Below are 14776 nucleotides of genomic sequence, written 5' to 3' on the forward strand. Positions count from 1 at the left end.
TATGCACAGCCAAGCATCACATCACACGACAGCCTTAACTTTAGCTACAAGCGGGGCTGTAGTTGCTTCAGACTATCATTATTCATCTCACTACCAACAATACCTTTGGATGGATTTAGCAACAAGCATTTGAAATTGTCACCATCTTTTTTTAAATTGCTGCCACCGGCAGAACTCAATTCAAAGGTAGGAGATCTTAATGGACTTGGTAGAAAGTATTTGAGAGACCATGCTAGGTTAAATGGATTACTGCTTCTCTCTGATACAGAGGATGAAAAAGAACCTTAAAAGCAGAAAAACTTAAACTGTCATATTCAGTACAGAAAGTCATTTTTTCTAAGCACAGTTTGAGTAAATGAAAAAAAAAAGAAAAAAAAGAAAAAGAGAAAAAAACGCTTGTTTTCTTCCAGCAGTAGTAACAACCTGCAAACAGGACATGCTAGAATAAGAGACCTTCAAGCAAACTGACCTGAAACAACACTTTTCACAGACAGCTGCAAAGGTAATTTATGTTATTTTACTCCAATTTGCACGCTTGTGTCTGCATGATTTCTTACAAACTGCAATTTAAAAGTCTACTCCACCAGATTTCTGATTCCAGGTTATGTGAACAATAATTTATTTAAAATATTTAAAATATAAATTGATACAGAGGCTGTAAAAACAGATCATGCAGAGTTCCAGCACTTAACTTTATTAATTAGTATAATCTTTAAATGTAAATGTAATTTCAAATTCTGGAGGTTTGGGGTTTTCTGTTTTGGTGTGGGGGGGCATTTGATTGGGTTTGGGTATTTTGTGAGGTTGGTGGTTTTTTGGTTTGCTTGTTCGAGGGGAAACAGTTCCCTGGGGTTTCTTTTTTTTTTTTTTAACCATATATACTATAGGATAAAAAATGAAATATTTCCGAGATGATAGATATGCACTTTTAAATGCTGCAAACTTCATGGAGTATTTTAACTCAGAAAACAAACGGGAAATTTTATAAAGTGTAAGCCTTGTCAGATTTCATTATGGCTTGGTGATTGTTGTTATCACTACTTTTATTGTACCGCAAGCTAGTTCAGCACCATTAATAAATTTTCATTCAGACATGCAGTTGCTAAGAAGGAAGTCTACAGGTAAAAAGAACTAATCGGTCAGACAGAAACAACCAATTTTTTTTTGCCCCCCTCTCAGCTTAAAAATGCCACTTTTTGGTTGGATGAAATGGTCAAAAACTGATTCCTACAAGCCCACAAGATGTCCTGGATCAGAAGTTGTTACAAAAACCCTGCTGAGGGAGTTGAAATGGCACCTGAAAGAGCGTGAAAGATTCGTGCAAGAGATCGAAAACGAACAAAAAGTCCAGAAGACTGGCATGGATTACAACTGGCTCAAGAACTACCAGAACCCTCAAGCAACAATTCCAGCTACTGAGCAACGGCAACTCGAAGTTCTGTGTTCACAAATCCAGCCTTGCCAAACAGGAACTGTTCTCAGCAGGTAATTGTTTCGTATTTCCCTAACTCTGAGTACTCTATAAAAAGTAATATGTTTTTCTACCTAGCTGAAGTTAGTATTTGGCTCTGATCTCCAGAAGTAGCAGTGACCAGCAACTGGAATGCATTTTTGCAGGTGTTCTATAAATTACATCCTCACTTTAATATGTTGTACTTGAAGGAAGTTTTAAATCAGGATTTTCCTGGTCTAATCCAAACGAGGGAAGTCTTACATGACCTTTCGATACTTCCAGTTTTTCCTCTGTTATTTAGCCCCAATATTTATAAAATAGTAACCCAATAACCAAAAATCAAAGGACTAATGCAATGCACTATTATGCAAAAAAATCCAGCTTTACTGTCCAAAATACCTGAAAGCTTCTAAAACTAGCAAATCAGTGTAAAAAAAATTTCCGACGTTAAAAAAAATCCCCCCACACACATTTTACAAAGAAAAATTCTCCTATGCCTGTATTTTAATACATTTTCTAGGGACTCACAGATACAACAGAACAAGCTCCTTTTAAAGCCCAGAATATACCTAAGGGCAAAGTCAGTTTAAATCAAGTTACCCAGATGGGCCAAAAAAAAAAAAAAAAAAGGAAAAAAGAAAAGCATACCCAGTAACAACCACTTATAATCCTCATAATAGCTGGAGCACATCCAGTACATTGTTAGAGCTCTTTTCCTCTCACAATCTTCTGGGGGAGGTGTGTGGGGAAACGTGGCAGCAAGGAAAAAATAGCACCAGCGTGCAGTAATTTCCTCCTTCTCCCCTCCAGTGACCAGAGAGGAAACAAAAGAGTTTTCAGCGCTGATGATTAGATTTCAATTTTTGTTCATTTCTAGATTTCGTGAAGTTTTGGCAGAAAATGATGTCTTACCCTGGGAAATAGTCTACATATTCAAGCAAGTTTTAAAAGATTTTCTCACCACCATTGAGAGAGAAAACCAACCAGAGCAGCTGGCAGATGCATGGAATACAAATTGTCCGGAACATTTCAGTCCGCGTGGCGACAGCTCTAACAAGTCGGACAAGGATGAAATCCCCACTGTTTCAAGTTATGTTGACAAAAACACACACAGCATGTTTCCCACCTTCTCTCATAGAATCTGGAATCTACCCTATTACTACCCATCAAGTTAAGTCGGTTTGTGTTGCTTTCAAAAAGTTATGCAGCCATTCGCATTCCTTTGTCATTGCCATCCAGACACATATAGGAGTAAGAAATGTGACCTGCTCCCCTTTTTACCAAGTTCAGAAATTAAAATCCTTCGTTATAACTAGTATGCAATAACTTTAACTAGCAACTCCCCTTTTATCTTTATAGTTTCTTAGAGCTGTTGTGTTTGAAGCCATCTTTTAATAAGCAATGTAGATGTTTCTGGAAAAATTCTGAAGCATTTAATTTTTTAGCCGTATAGAGCTAGAAGTATTTAAACAATAAAAAAAATACTACTTTCCATATTTTGAAACAGCATCAATCCACACAGCATTAGATAAAAACTTCTGTATTTGTCACATAGCTTTTAGGCTCTATGGGAACTTTATACTGTGTAAATGAAATGGTTTCATATACTCTCAGTTGTACCAAATAAACTGGTAAATACGTTTTGAAGCTGGATAGTTATCTCTTAATTTCAAGAGTAAGTTGCATGAAACATTAACAGAACTTACAACATGCTGCATGTAATATATCTATATTTTTTCCTAAAGTGTACTCTGCACGTGCTGAAGTATTATGAAGGTGGACAATTAAATGAAAGCATTTAGTTGGATATTTAACGGCATTTAACAACTAGCTCTCTGTTCTGCATGAAATTAATGAGTTATATTTTTTTCAAACAGCTGTATATAATTTCAAATTTAACTTACTGGAAACTGCTCTGAAACCCTAATTCTGCATTAAACTTAAACATTTTGATCAAATCAGACAGTACGTTTCTAGAATAGCCGAAGAGTCAAGCCAGAATATTTCCAAAGCAGGAGGTGATTATTCTACATTTAAATATAACAACATTTCATGTTTTTCAGTTGCTGTCATCTATCACTGGGGGTTCATAATAAAGTTTTACAAGACTGATTGGATATGTAGGAGTTACGGTCACAGCAGGCAATTGGAGCAGAAAATCAATGAAAACATATGCCAGAACTCAGTTGGCTACATTTCCAATTGTACTCCCATCACTGTACGTAACAAGTTCTTACATGTCTTATGTAACCTCTTCTTCTCCAGATTTCTTTTTAATCTGTCTGCCACATCACAAAAAATGGGCAAGACTCACATGGCCCAACTCATTGCTTTGCAAACACAGAGGAAAACTGCTTCCTCTGTTATTTTCCTCAGGTATACTAAAGACAACATTCCGACTTCATCAAGGTGGTAATAACAACTGCAAGGCATTTTCTTATGCTCCACAGTTGTATCCCCCACCCAAGAAAGAATTTACTAATAATGCAACATAAATTGCATAAACAGATGGCATAATATTTTCATAAACGATGAAAATATTACTTAAAAAAAAAACTCTGAAAAGCTTGTAATATAAAGAACATTTCATGTAGAAAAGTAAAATGTAATATACACAGGATGTAAAATAATCAAAACTCTTGCACACACCAAAAGGACAAAGCATTGGAGGACAAGAGGAAAACATTTCCTATAAGTTTAAAATAAAACTTGCAGCTTAATACCAAAAGTAAGGAGTCCCTCCACTTACCATAAACTAAATACACAAAACTCACTATATCTGCACTCAGAGCTGCTATAAACTCTTTGCCTTCCTTTTGTCAGTTGTCAGTTTGTGGATAAATAACAAAAACTGCTGCTCTCAACTTACTCTGCTCTTCTGAGGCAACACAAGTAGCTGGAGATTCTTTTCCTGAAGTTCTAAGCCCTGCAAGAGGGCAGGAAAGGACTGAAAGGAAGGTTTTCATTCAATGATAAAACTCCCCAAAGTGCTAAATGAAGTACCTTTTCCATAGGAATGAGAGTAACATACTGAGCATAAAAAAGGCATTGGCAGAATTAATATTATACTGAGAATTAATACCCACAATACCAGTTTCAGAAAATAGGTTTTATTTGGTCAAACATGCAAGATTGCTGCAATGGCAAGTTCATTTCTTTAAATGGTACCCTCAACAGCCTTCTACTGGAAAAAAAAGTGAAAAAAGCCCTAAAAATTTTGCTTCCAAATTTTAGTTATGGAAAATGAAAGGTCAGTAAACATGGAAGATCCACTTACCTTTATGATCACCATAAAAAAAAAGGAAAAAAAAAGAGACAAAACCAGCCCCACAAGCTGACCACAGATACAACTTACCCATTCTTCATTAATTTCACTTCTATTTCCCTTTAGTATAAGCAAATGCATTTTCTAAGTCCAGAAACAAGACCCATCAACTACACCATATGCTAAAAGGCAGCTGTTGAATAATAGTTATCAAATGTATCTAGGTATCACAGCCAATTCAATGTTAAACCCCAATGCAATGCTAGAGAAAGGCACAAAAAGGCTCATCTACTTTTATATGGATGTTTTATTGATGAAACTGATATTAAGCTACTGCATCCAATCCTAGTGCCCATATTTGGGGGTAAAGGAGAGGGAGAAATCAAGGGGGAACAGGATAACGTACAAGAAAAAAATAAGCCAAGTGCTGAGAAAATGCCGTTCACTAAGGCCTTACTTCGTCCATTTTTCCAAAAACAGAAAATGAGGGGTAACTGCAAAATATGAGCACTTTCTCCTGACCAAAGTACTGTATACTTTCTCTAGTTAAAAAGCAAAGAAAAGCATAGAAAAAACAAAGGTGTAAGAGCAAGGAGCTAAGGGAATTAAACATATTTTAAAGAAACGTGTTAAGTTTGCTGCAACATGCTATAAGGAGAATCTGTTCCTCAGTTCACCAGCTAAGACAAGCCATTTTCTAGAAGTTAGTTTATCCTCAGGTTTCAGCTCCATCAGACAGGAGTAAGATGGCTGTAGGGCAGTCATCACTTCCCTGCAGAAAATCACTGTCCAAGAACTCAACTGCTTCTCTAGGCACTTTTTATTTATGGTCTACATGATTAGCACAAGGTGCTCTGAAACTCTATAATTCCTTATGCTAAGTCAGCCATATTTCTGACATAGGCAGCCAACACAAACCACTCTGGTGACAGAAAGGTGAGTGGTAGTAATTCCAGAGGACAGAAATGTCTCCACCTGCACAGGTGTCAGGCAGAGCAAACAGTGTGCAATGTTTCTGGCCAAAGCTACACCTACGAAATGCAAGAAATGAAAGAGAGAATAACCACCTCTTCCACACTTAAGCCTTTAACTATCTTAATGTTAACCACAATTGTGTTGATAACAAGGAAAGATTTACAGGTCTAAATTTCTTTTCATTCAGTTAAATGTAATCAGAGGAATTAAAAAGTTAATCAGCGAGCTATTTAAGGATCAAAACTCTAGCCACAATTTCTGTGGTTTCTATTACCCTCCCCTAACAAGCTCAATTACTAATACTGCTATTCTAGAGGAAGTTCAGAAAACAAAGTAATCTTAAAAGCCTTGGAAAATGAGACATCATTGGTAAAGAAGAAAACACATTCCACATTTCTTTTAAGGGAGATGTGAAGCTTTTAGATGCCATTAGACAATCTCAGTAGCATTTTTGTAAAATGCTAACATTTGTGTGCAATAACACACCTGTTATTATCACTACCAATTTGGTACTAAACCCACAAAATTTAGACAAAAGTGGCAGGTAGAGTCTCCATCAATAAGTGTATATCCAACTTGAAATAAATACAAACAAGCATTTGAAAAATTTGAAAAAACTTTGGTTTTGATTTTCCCAAGAAACAAATCAAGAGTTTTGAAAGAAATATTAAAATAGATTTTTATGCCACAAGCAGCCTTAACAAAAGGGAAATTCTTTTATTTTCAGCTCTTCGAACTCAATTTCTTAAGAAGCCAGTGAATAAAAGACAAACACTTCCTTTCCATCTAAGCACTTGAATCTAAACCTCCTCTAGAGTTCTCAAGTTTTGAAAAAAACTCTTTAAATGTAAGCACGTTCCCAGAACTGTGAGACAGAAGCATGTATGGAAACAAAACACAGCTAAGCAAACGCCTTTTCATAGAGGTTCTGTCCATTTTGTGGCAGCACATACACACCTACCATCTATCCTCTTAGATTTTATACAAGCTTATTGCTCAGAAGTTCTGTCCACACTTACACAAACAGTCCCTTAGGATGCATATCCCTCTCTCTCCCCCTAAGGTGGGGGGAACCCAAACCCATAACATTAACTTTTCACTGTTAACACAACTGTGAAATCCACAATTAGGTTATCTGCTAAGACTTGTGAGTGGAAAGAGATATTTATCCAACCAAAGACAAAGATTTGCCTGTGAAGGCACACAAGGCTTCTCCTGTGTTACTTGACATATTTTGGTGGCTTAGTGCTCAGTTGGGTTCAAGAATCTCTTGTCAAACACTTCTCAAGTACCGCAGAAATGTTATTTTCACCTAAATAAAGACTGAGAAGTCTCAGACATCTTGTACATACTGGATTCCAGAATTATATTCACAGCAAATAACCTTAGAGAACTATTAAATTTTGTCTGGTCACTTCTGAAAAATTTTAACAACCTGCATAAAATCCGGTAGATCTCAGTCAGATTTGGAGCTTGATAACGGCAGCACTTTTACATTAAAGGATAAAAAGGGATATTTTGACATGTCAGTTTTATCCTTTACTCAAAGCAAAGGCAGAAACCAACAGCCTCAACAGTCTCTGCCGAACTACCGCACATCCGCAGTTCAGACATTATGCAAAAGGTTCATTCCTTCTCAGAAGCCAATGTACACCTTTTAAGAGAGTTCCAGAAACCAAGCAACCTATCCTGCTGTACATCATATAGGGTGAAAAAACACAACAAAACAACACTCACTGTAGACTGTGCCCTCCATCTGATTGTGAAAAAGACTTTACTGTATGGAAGTGCATACAAAATACTTTTCTAAATACTAAGATTAGCATGGAAGGCCACAACACCTTCCAGTTTAGGGAGCATCCAGGGGAAAGTATTTTTTCAATATCCAGACATTAGTGAAAACCAGTTGTACCTGGCTGCTATACAGATACACATTAAGTTCTCCTTGGTTGTAAACTCTGCCATTACAGAATAAAGCATTTGCAAGGAGTGACATGGGAAGATACCTCAAATTAGCTTTACCCTGGTAACTTAAATGCTTTAGTTAGGTCACTACAGCAATGAACTCTTGAATCTCATTTTATTTATCATTTGCCACCGGCGAAATTATTCAGTTAATACACCTGAATCAAGATAAACTGGGTCTTTCCTAACTGTTAGTTTTTCAACAAGACTTGCTGGAGCTACACACTAGCGCTAATGCACCTCAGATAAAGCAAGCAGCATGTCTACTGATGATCAAGACAACTGAGGTAAGTAACAAATCAGAAAGTAACACAAGTATTAAGCCAAGAAAAACACACCTAGCCACACCTGAGCTAGAACCACAAACAGCACCGGGATGTTAGGCTGGAAGCCAACAAGTGCACGCCCCGGACCCAGGCAGAACAGAGGAGTCAGAGGAGGCTGCCCAGACGCTGGGGAATGCCCAGCACACCCGGAGCCACGGGTACACAGCAGAGAGGAGGGACGGACACCACCAACTACAGCAGCGCAGCGCCCCGCACTCACCCCGCAGCCGTCAACGACGCCCGTGCGGGGTGGCGGGGGCCAGCGCACGGGGGGGCGGCCTGCGCCTCCTCGCCCAAGAGCTCGACGGCGGTGACGGCGCTGCCGACGGTGAACCAGTCGCGGATCTGCTCCGGGGTGAGTTTCCGCAGCATGGCGAGGGACGGGCGGCTCCCGGCACGCGGCTCCGCGCCAAAGCCTCGCGCCGCCGCCCCGGCCCTTCCCGCCACGCGCGCGCACCCGCCTTCCCGCCCTCCGCCCGGCCCCGCCCCCGGCGCGTGAGCACAGCTGAGGGCCGGTCCCGGTGCCGGCCCCGCCCGGCGGGAGCGATCCCGGCCGGTTCTGCTCTATCGGCCGGTCCTGCTCTCCCTGCCCAGCCAATCCAACTGTGGTTACAGCTCGCGTTCCTTCAAACCACCCCCCAAAACTTAGAACAGCTTTACTTGCCATAGGTAAGTGAAAGAGGTACACACGCAGACCAGAAGTACATGTGAGGGTCGAACACTAAAACTTGCCATCCCTGCTGGATAATATTCCTCAGAAGAAGAATAGGAACTAAAACAAACATGTATCACTTTTTTTTTCTTTCCCTTTTTTTTTTTTCTGTCTTCCCCCTTCTGAAATAACTGAAAACACCTGTGTGTAATTTGTTAAATCAGATAAATACAAAACAATGCAAACAGAGGATAGCCCCTTACTTTCTCCCATGTAATTGGGGAATGTATGGTCTCCACACTGGATCCAGTGCAGTCACTTGGTTGACTGCTCTAGAGCTGTTACTGTCAGGTAGGTAGATACAAATCTGGGATATATGTGGAGTGATGAAGATATCACAGCCTCTGGTTGTTTAACATACCGCCCTCAAAATCCTACATTAAAGAAACAAAGGCATATTCCTCACAAAAATGTAAAGAGGTTTTGAATGTTCTAAATGAAGGAGGTGAGGTATGTGCAGTATTTCACTGACATAAGTTATGATCCTCTATTAAATGCAAAAAAGCCCTAAGATCCAAGAAGACTTGCCCTGTGTGACAAAGCTAATATTTAGCAAATCCATAAACTTGCAGATTATGTAAATCACTCAGTAGGAAAGTAAATGCAGTCTATGATCCCACTAAAGAATTTTAACGTGAGAAAAGGGTCTGAGCTCTGCCTTTCCTTCCCAGCCATGGGAGGCCAGGGTGGTCATTTCCCCTTCTCACCTGAGTGCTACTCTAGAATCCCAGTTGTCCCATCCCTTTCCTGTGCCTAGACAAAATGGCGCACAAGGCACGCAGGTGCATCAGCCCTGCTGAATCTGGCCCAGTGGTGCCTCCTGCTCCTCCAGGACAATCTATTCCCTAAGAGGGACACTACGTAGACTTGTGACAGGCCCTTTCTGGCATTGTCTTGGCGCAGGACACCTGCTGTGCTCCTTCTTGGGAAGCAGGACTGAGGTGCAGGTTGGGCAGGACACTGCAGCAAGGTGCATTAGGAAGAGCATTCCCGGCAGGTGGAGGGAGGTGATCCTGCCCCCCTGCTCAGGCCTGGTGAGGTCACATCTGGAGTAATGTGTCCAGTTCTGGGCTCCTCTGTTCAAGGGAGACATGGAGGTCCAGCAGAGAGCTACAAAGATGATGAGGAAACTGGAGCACCTCTGTTATGAGCAAAAGCTGACAGAGTTGAGCCTCGAGAGGAGATAACTGAGAGGGGACCTCATCAATGCCTGTAAGTATCTAAAGGGTGGGTGCCAAGAAGATGGAGCCGGGCTCTTCTCAGTGGTGCCGAGCAACAGGACAAGAGGCAACGGGCAGAAACTGATGCATAAGAAGTTCCACCTGAACATGAGGAAGAACTTTACTGTGCAGTGACCGAGCACTGGAGCAGATTGACCGCAGAGGGTGTGGAGTCTCGCTCACTGCAGATACTCAAGAACCGTCTGGACGCAACCCCGTGCCACGTGCTCTGCAATGACCCTGCCTGAGCAGGGAGGTAGGACCAGATGCCCCACTGCGGTGCCTTCCCGCCTAACCCCTCCCGCGATTCCGAGGGAAGCGGGGCTGGCACGGCCGCGGTGCGGGAGCGCTCCGGTCCTCCGCGGCCATAGGGGGCGCCGCAGTGCCCGCTCCCCGCTCGGCCCTTCCCGGCGCGCCCCGCGGTGGCAGCGGACCCGTCCCCGGCCTGACCTTCGCGCTCCGCCGCCACGGTGGGTCCGCGGGACCAGAACGGTTCAGGGCGGCTCCTGCCCCTTCCTGCCGGGCAGCGCTCGGGGGGGTATCGTTGGTTCACTGGGAAAGGGGAGGGAGGCGCGGCCGGCGGCGCTGGAGCTCCGCCGTTACCCACCGCCCACCCCGGTGCTGAGGGTCAGGCCTCGGGCGGCCGCAGGTGCCCCGGGCTGAGGGGGGCTTGTGGCGGGGAGGGCAAAGAGACGGCAAATTCAGCGCTGTTCTGGGTAGATTTCAGAAAAAAATATCCTGGACGACGGTCTTGCCCAGGCCTTGGGGAATGGTCTCTGCCGGGCTTTAGCAGGGTGTTAACTGGAAAGAGCACCGCTCTTTCTTTCTTTCAAAAAGAAATCTTTCTTTTTGCTGTGTCTTGATATTCTGCTGTAGCAGAGTGACTGTGTTCATCTGAAACTACAAATGCTGGAAATTTAGGGGAAGGTGCAATGTCCTTGATAGTGTTGGTGAAAGCACGACGCTGTTTCAGGAACTCCGGCCACAGTAATAAATTTGATTGAAATGACTGCCCGTAAACAAATAAAATATTAGTGCGGGTTTGTCTGTAATTAGACGTGAGTTGCCTCAGCGTTGCTTTCGTTGTTTAAGAAGCACCCAGATCTCTCCAGCTGTTTTGGCATTGGCTGCCCTCTCAATGCTTTTCTCTCTGAGGCTTTGCCCAGGGATTCTTTACATTTAGTAATGGCACATAAGTGAGTGAGCATTACCTCAGAGAAGTTTGCCTCTGCTTTTTTTTCCTGGGACTCTGGTTTATCATATACTATCTGTGTGTGTGTATATCTCATTCTATGGGGTTGTAATAAGTGTAAATAGTGACTGTTGGGTGAAGTGCTGTGCATAAGGCAGTGGAGCATGTGGCATTTTAGTGCAACGTGGTGCAAATGTGAACTAACATTTATGGGAGTTAGGGTAGGCTTTATTCTAAAACATCCAGTTTTTTGTTTGTCTAACAAAGCTGCTTAGAGAGGAAAAAACACAACACTGACAGGCTTCTTGTTCTTGGGGCATATTTTGAAAGTCAAATAGTCATGATAAAGCATGAATTCATTAGCTTAACATCATTTATTTTGCTATTTTGAGTAGAAATTACCATGCTGGAAGAGACAGCTTCGAGGGAGGGAAGCTAAATTGGTAGTGCAAGGAAGGAGCCTCTCTGGCTTGTCTGGAATGGGATTTTTCTCCTGAGGGAATCTGGAAACATTAAAAAAAGCTCTGATAGAGTCAGAGTCACTGATAGAGAGAGAGGAATTGCTACTCTATAAATGCTCTGTTGACTCATCTTTGAACCCTTTCATCAGCTGTAATTTATTTTTTTTTCGGTATTCTGTTGGCCCATAAATTGTAACTTTAACTCTGAATTTTCATTGCTTTCCTTTGGAATAAGTACTTCTGTGTGTTTGGGGATATTATTCTTTTACCTGTGAACTGCTGTGGGTATGTATCAGGACTCTGTGTGTGTGTATACATAAAGACAGATATATTGATATATGTCTGTGTCTGTATATATATTAAAAATCCAGCAGGTTAAGAATACAGTTGCAAAACTTAGCATGACAAAACTTTTTATAATTTTCAGATGGTGCAGACCATGATTCCAAAGTCATGGAGAGCCATGAAATTCTACTTCACTACTGTATATCAAGAAATATGGGTTGGTGTGGCGTTAACAGCTTATGCCTATTACAAAATTTCATATGGGGGTAAGTTACACATTGCAGTCCTCATTAGCTGTTACCTTATAGATAAGGTTTATAGAAGACAATAACTGTAACAAATCAATCAGCAAAAAAGAAATTAACGTTCTTACTTAGGGCCAGGTCCTTGCCATAAAAATTTAGAAGTTTTAACTTGCCCACTGTAGAAGGTTCCAGTAATAAAAATACTCAAATACCAGTGTAACTGTGCCTACATTATGAAGATCAGGAAATGTAGGAACTGATTTTAAAAGCACACATCTGACTTGCTCAGGATCTGAAAAAAACCACCCCTTTTTAAAAGGTTTTCTCATGTGAATTTGCGAAAGTGTATTTTGGGCTGGTGCACCTCAAAATGCACACTGAATGTGAAAATGTGTGTTATTTGTTGACACTGGATTGCTTTCTTAGAGAAAGAAACATGGTGTCTTAAAGGCCCTGTTTTTCACTTTAGGCTACGCTGAAAAAATCCCAAGTCAGACCCTTTCCAGTGAAATGTTACAAGCTGTAGGCAAAGTCAACAGGGAAAGGAACCCCTTGCTGTGGGACCAGCTGAGTGATATTGCCTCAGTATTTTTCCAGCTCTGTCCAAATAATGTGTATCATGTCCAAAACTTTTACACTGCACTTACAAGATTAAATAAATATAAGTAGTTAGGTAGGAAAAAAAAAGTTTTAACTTTTGCTTTAACCTTTAATTTCATGGAAGATTTTAAAGCAAACATATCGCTTTGGTTTACATCTGTGTGTCGTTTTTATATATATGTATAAAATATCCATATGTTATGTAAAATACTAACAATCCGTATACATTTCTTTGGAATTGCAGTAGAAGTCTTGGCGGCTACAATTCCTAAATTCATGGAGTCTTGATTAACTTAAAACAAACAACTTCTAAAAATCAATATCAAGTTTACTGAGATGTATCATGGAAAGTTCATGTTTTGTGCACTTACTAAATCTTGTTTGAGCTAAATTAGCAAATCATAAGAAGTATAAGCTAATTTTCTCTGCAAAAAGTCAATAGGAAATAAAATTTTTTAGTGTCATTGTTCAGCTTGTATTTTTCTTATTTTCTTTTCCCCCAGGCAAAAAAGCAGTGGCAAATAGTAAGTATTAAACATCTAATACCTTGTTTTATTTCTTAAATGAGTGCAATAAAAATTAGCTCAGAATATTTTACCTAAGTTTGGGGGTCAAGTTATGAATTTAGAAAATGTTTAAAGACTACTTCAACATATGTCATTTCGGTTGTGTTGATGGTTTTATAACCTAGAAACATCGGTAAATCTGCACAGACGTTACCTCTGTCTTAATCTGCCTTTTGCATGGATTTTAAGAGTAAAATGGAAGTTGTATACCTTGACTCTGTGTGGGAGGAGTTCTTATAAATAATAGTAACAACCATTTAATCAAATTACTTAAATCAGCATGATCACAAGAGTAGCTGCTATTATATTTTGAATTTGTATTTTGTACTTTATAAAGCAGTGTTTAGATACTGATGGACAGTTTCTTCTGATATCACACTGGAATTTATTTTTTCATGAACTGCTGTACCTCAGTTAACTGTCTGCACATGATAGATAATCCACTTGCTCCCAGTTTTTTTGTACATGTAAATGTTATTTACATTTTTAAATGTGTAATTAGAGAAAATAGTGCCCAGTAGACTTCAAGATAACACTATGAATAAACTTCCATTGTGAAAGAACCATACCAAAACTAAGGAAGAATGGATGTTTGCCCATAATAGTCCTTTAAAACTTGCAGAAGAGGATTTTTAGTATTGGACAAGTTTATTAATGTACATAATTCAAGGGTTTTATTTGAATTGCCAGTTCTTGTGCTCAGATGTAGGTACAGTTGTCTGTTCTAGGATCTGTGCTACATTCCTGAATTGATCTGCTTTACTGTTTGAACAGTCTAAATCGTGTCTTTGTTTCAGAGTCCTCTGGCCATCATTAAAGACCCCTTCTCTTCTTGGAATATGAATTTGGTTGTTCATCATCTTTACTGTAAATGAAGCAAGTCACAACCCTAGGGAAGTTACTCTAAAACTGTACCTGATCCATCTGCTGTAATGGGAGAAAGAATAAATCCATTGAGTCACAACTAATTAAAGATGTTGGACAAAGTATGCTGAGTGTATTGTTAACCTAATTTTTAGAATAAGCGTTTTTTTGTTTTCTACAGTTCTTCCAAGTTCCATGTTAAACTTTTTCAATGGTATTTTGAAAAAGACCAAATTTTTACAAGTACTTAATAGAATTATCTTCCTTTTTTTTATTTTTTCCCCTAATGAAAGCTTTTTTGGCTATTTAGTTTACAAATGTAATGTAATAAGATGCCGAGTGTGAGTACTTAAATCTCAGCTGTTTGTCAACTTGTGGTGCAATAATCAAGGGTACAAAAAATTTTTAAAGCCTTACTTTTTTTTTTTTAAGAATTTTTAGTTCTAAAGGATTTAAAATCAAAAGCTGTATTGTTAAGAAAACACCATGCAAAATGCTTACAGATGTTATTTAAAAGTAAATTATTGACAACTACCTTTTTTGTCCTTCGTGTTCAGTAGAGCTAAGGAATTACTCTGAAAGGCTCTTCCTTTAGTCACAGATTTTGCAAGGGACCTGTATTGTATAAGAAAATTGATACCTGGTGG

The 14776-nt window shown here is 39.9% G+C and overlaps 3 protein-coding genes across 7 annotated transcripts in view; 2 read left to right on the forward strand and 1 right to left on the reverse strand.

Moving 5' to 3' along the window:
• TDRD9 (tudor domain containing 9) overlaps window positions 1-8430 on the reverse strand; it is a 72685-nt gene extending 64255 nt beyond the window's left edge. For both annotated transcript variants that reach the window (XM_017807654.1, XM_017807653.1), the window contains exon 1: window positions 8205-8430. In XM_017807654.1, coding sequence (XP_017663143.1) covers window positions 8205-8356 — 152 coding nt within the window. In that variant the 5' untranslated portion in view covers window positions 8357-8430. The remainder of the gene's footprint in view (window positions 1-8204) is intronic.
• On the forward strand, window positions 1187-2628 carry RD3L (retinal degeneration 3-like). Its single transcript, XM_017807655.1, has 2 exons — window positions 1187-1485; window positions 2331-2628. Exons 1-2 carry the CDS (start codon window positions 1187-1189, stop codon window positions 2626-2628), a joined length of 597 nt encoding a protein of 198 aa, XP_017663144.1.
• Window positions 8431-8516: 86 nt separating the features above from the next.
• Window positions 8517-14254, forward strand: CUNH14orf2 (chromosome unknown C14orf2 homolog). Of its 4 annotated transcripts, none has more exons than XM_017807517.1 (4): window positions 8517-8653; window positions 11997-12120; window positions 13203-13223; window positions 14063-14254. In XM_017807517.1, exons 2-4 carry the CDS (start codon window positions 11997-11999, stop codon window positions 14080-14082), a joined length of 165 nt encoding a protein of 54 aa, XP_017663006.1. In that variant the 5' UTR covers window positions 8517-8653; the 3' UTR covers window positions 14083-14254. The 4 variants fall into 4 exon arrangements, with proteins under 4 accessions (XP_017663006.1, XP_017663003.1, XP_017663004.1 ...); XM_017807514.1 differs by lacking the exon at window positions 8517-8653 and adding an exon at window positions 10304-10386; XM_017807515.1 differs by lacking the exon at window positions 8517-8653 and adding an exon at window positions 10451-10565.
• Window positions 14255-14776: the final 522 nt, after the last annotated feature.

Source organism: Lepidothrix coronata, unplaced genomic scaffold, assembly GCF_001604755.1.
Source record: "Lepidothrix coronata isolate B3197 unplaced genomic scaffold, Lepidothrix_coronata-1.0 Scaffold19, whole genome shotgun sequence".
Lineage (NCBI taxonomy): Eukaryota > Metazoa > Chordata > Aves > Passeriformes > Pipridae > Lepidothrix > Lepidothrix coronata.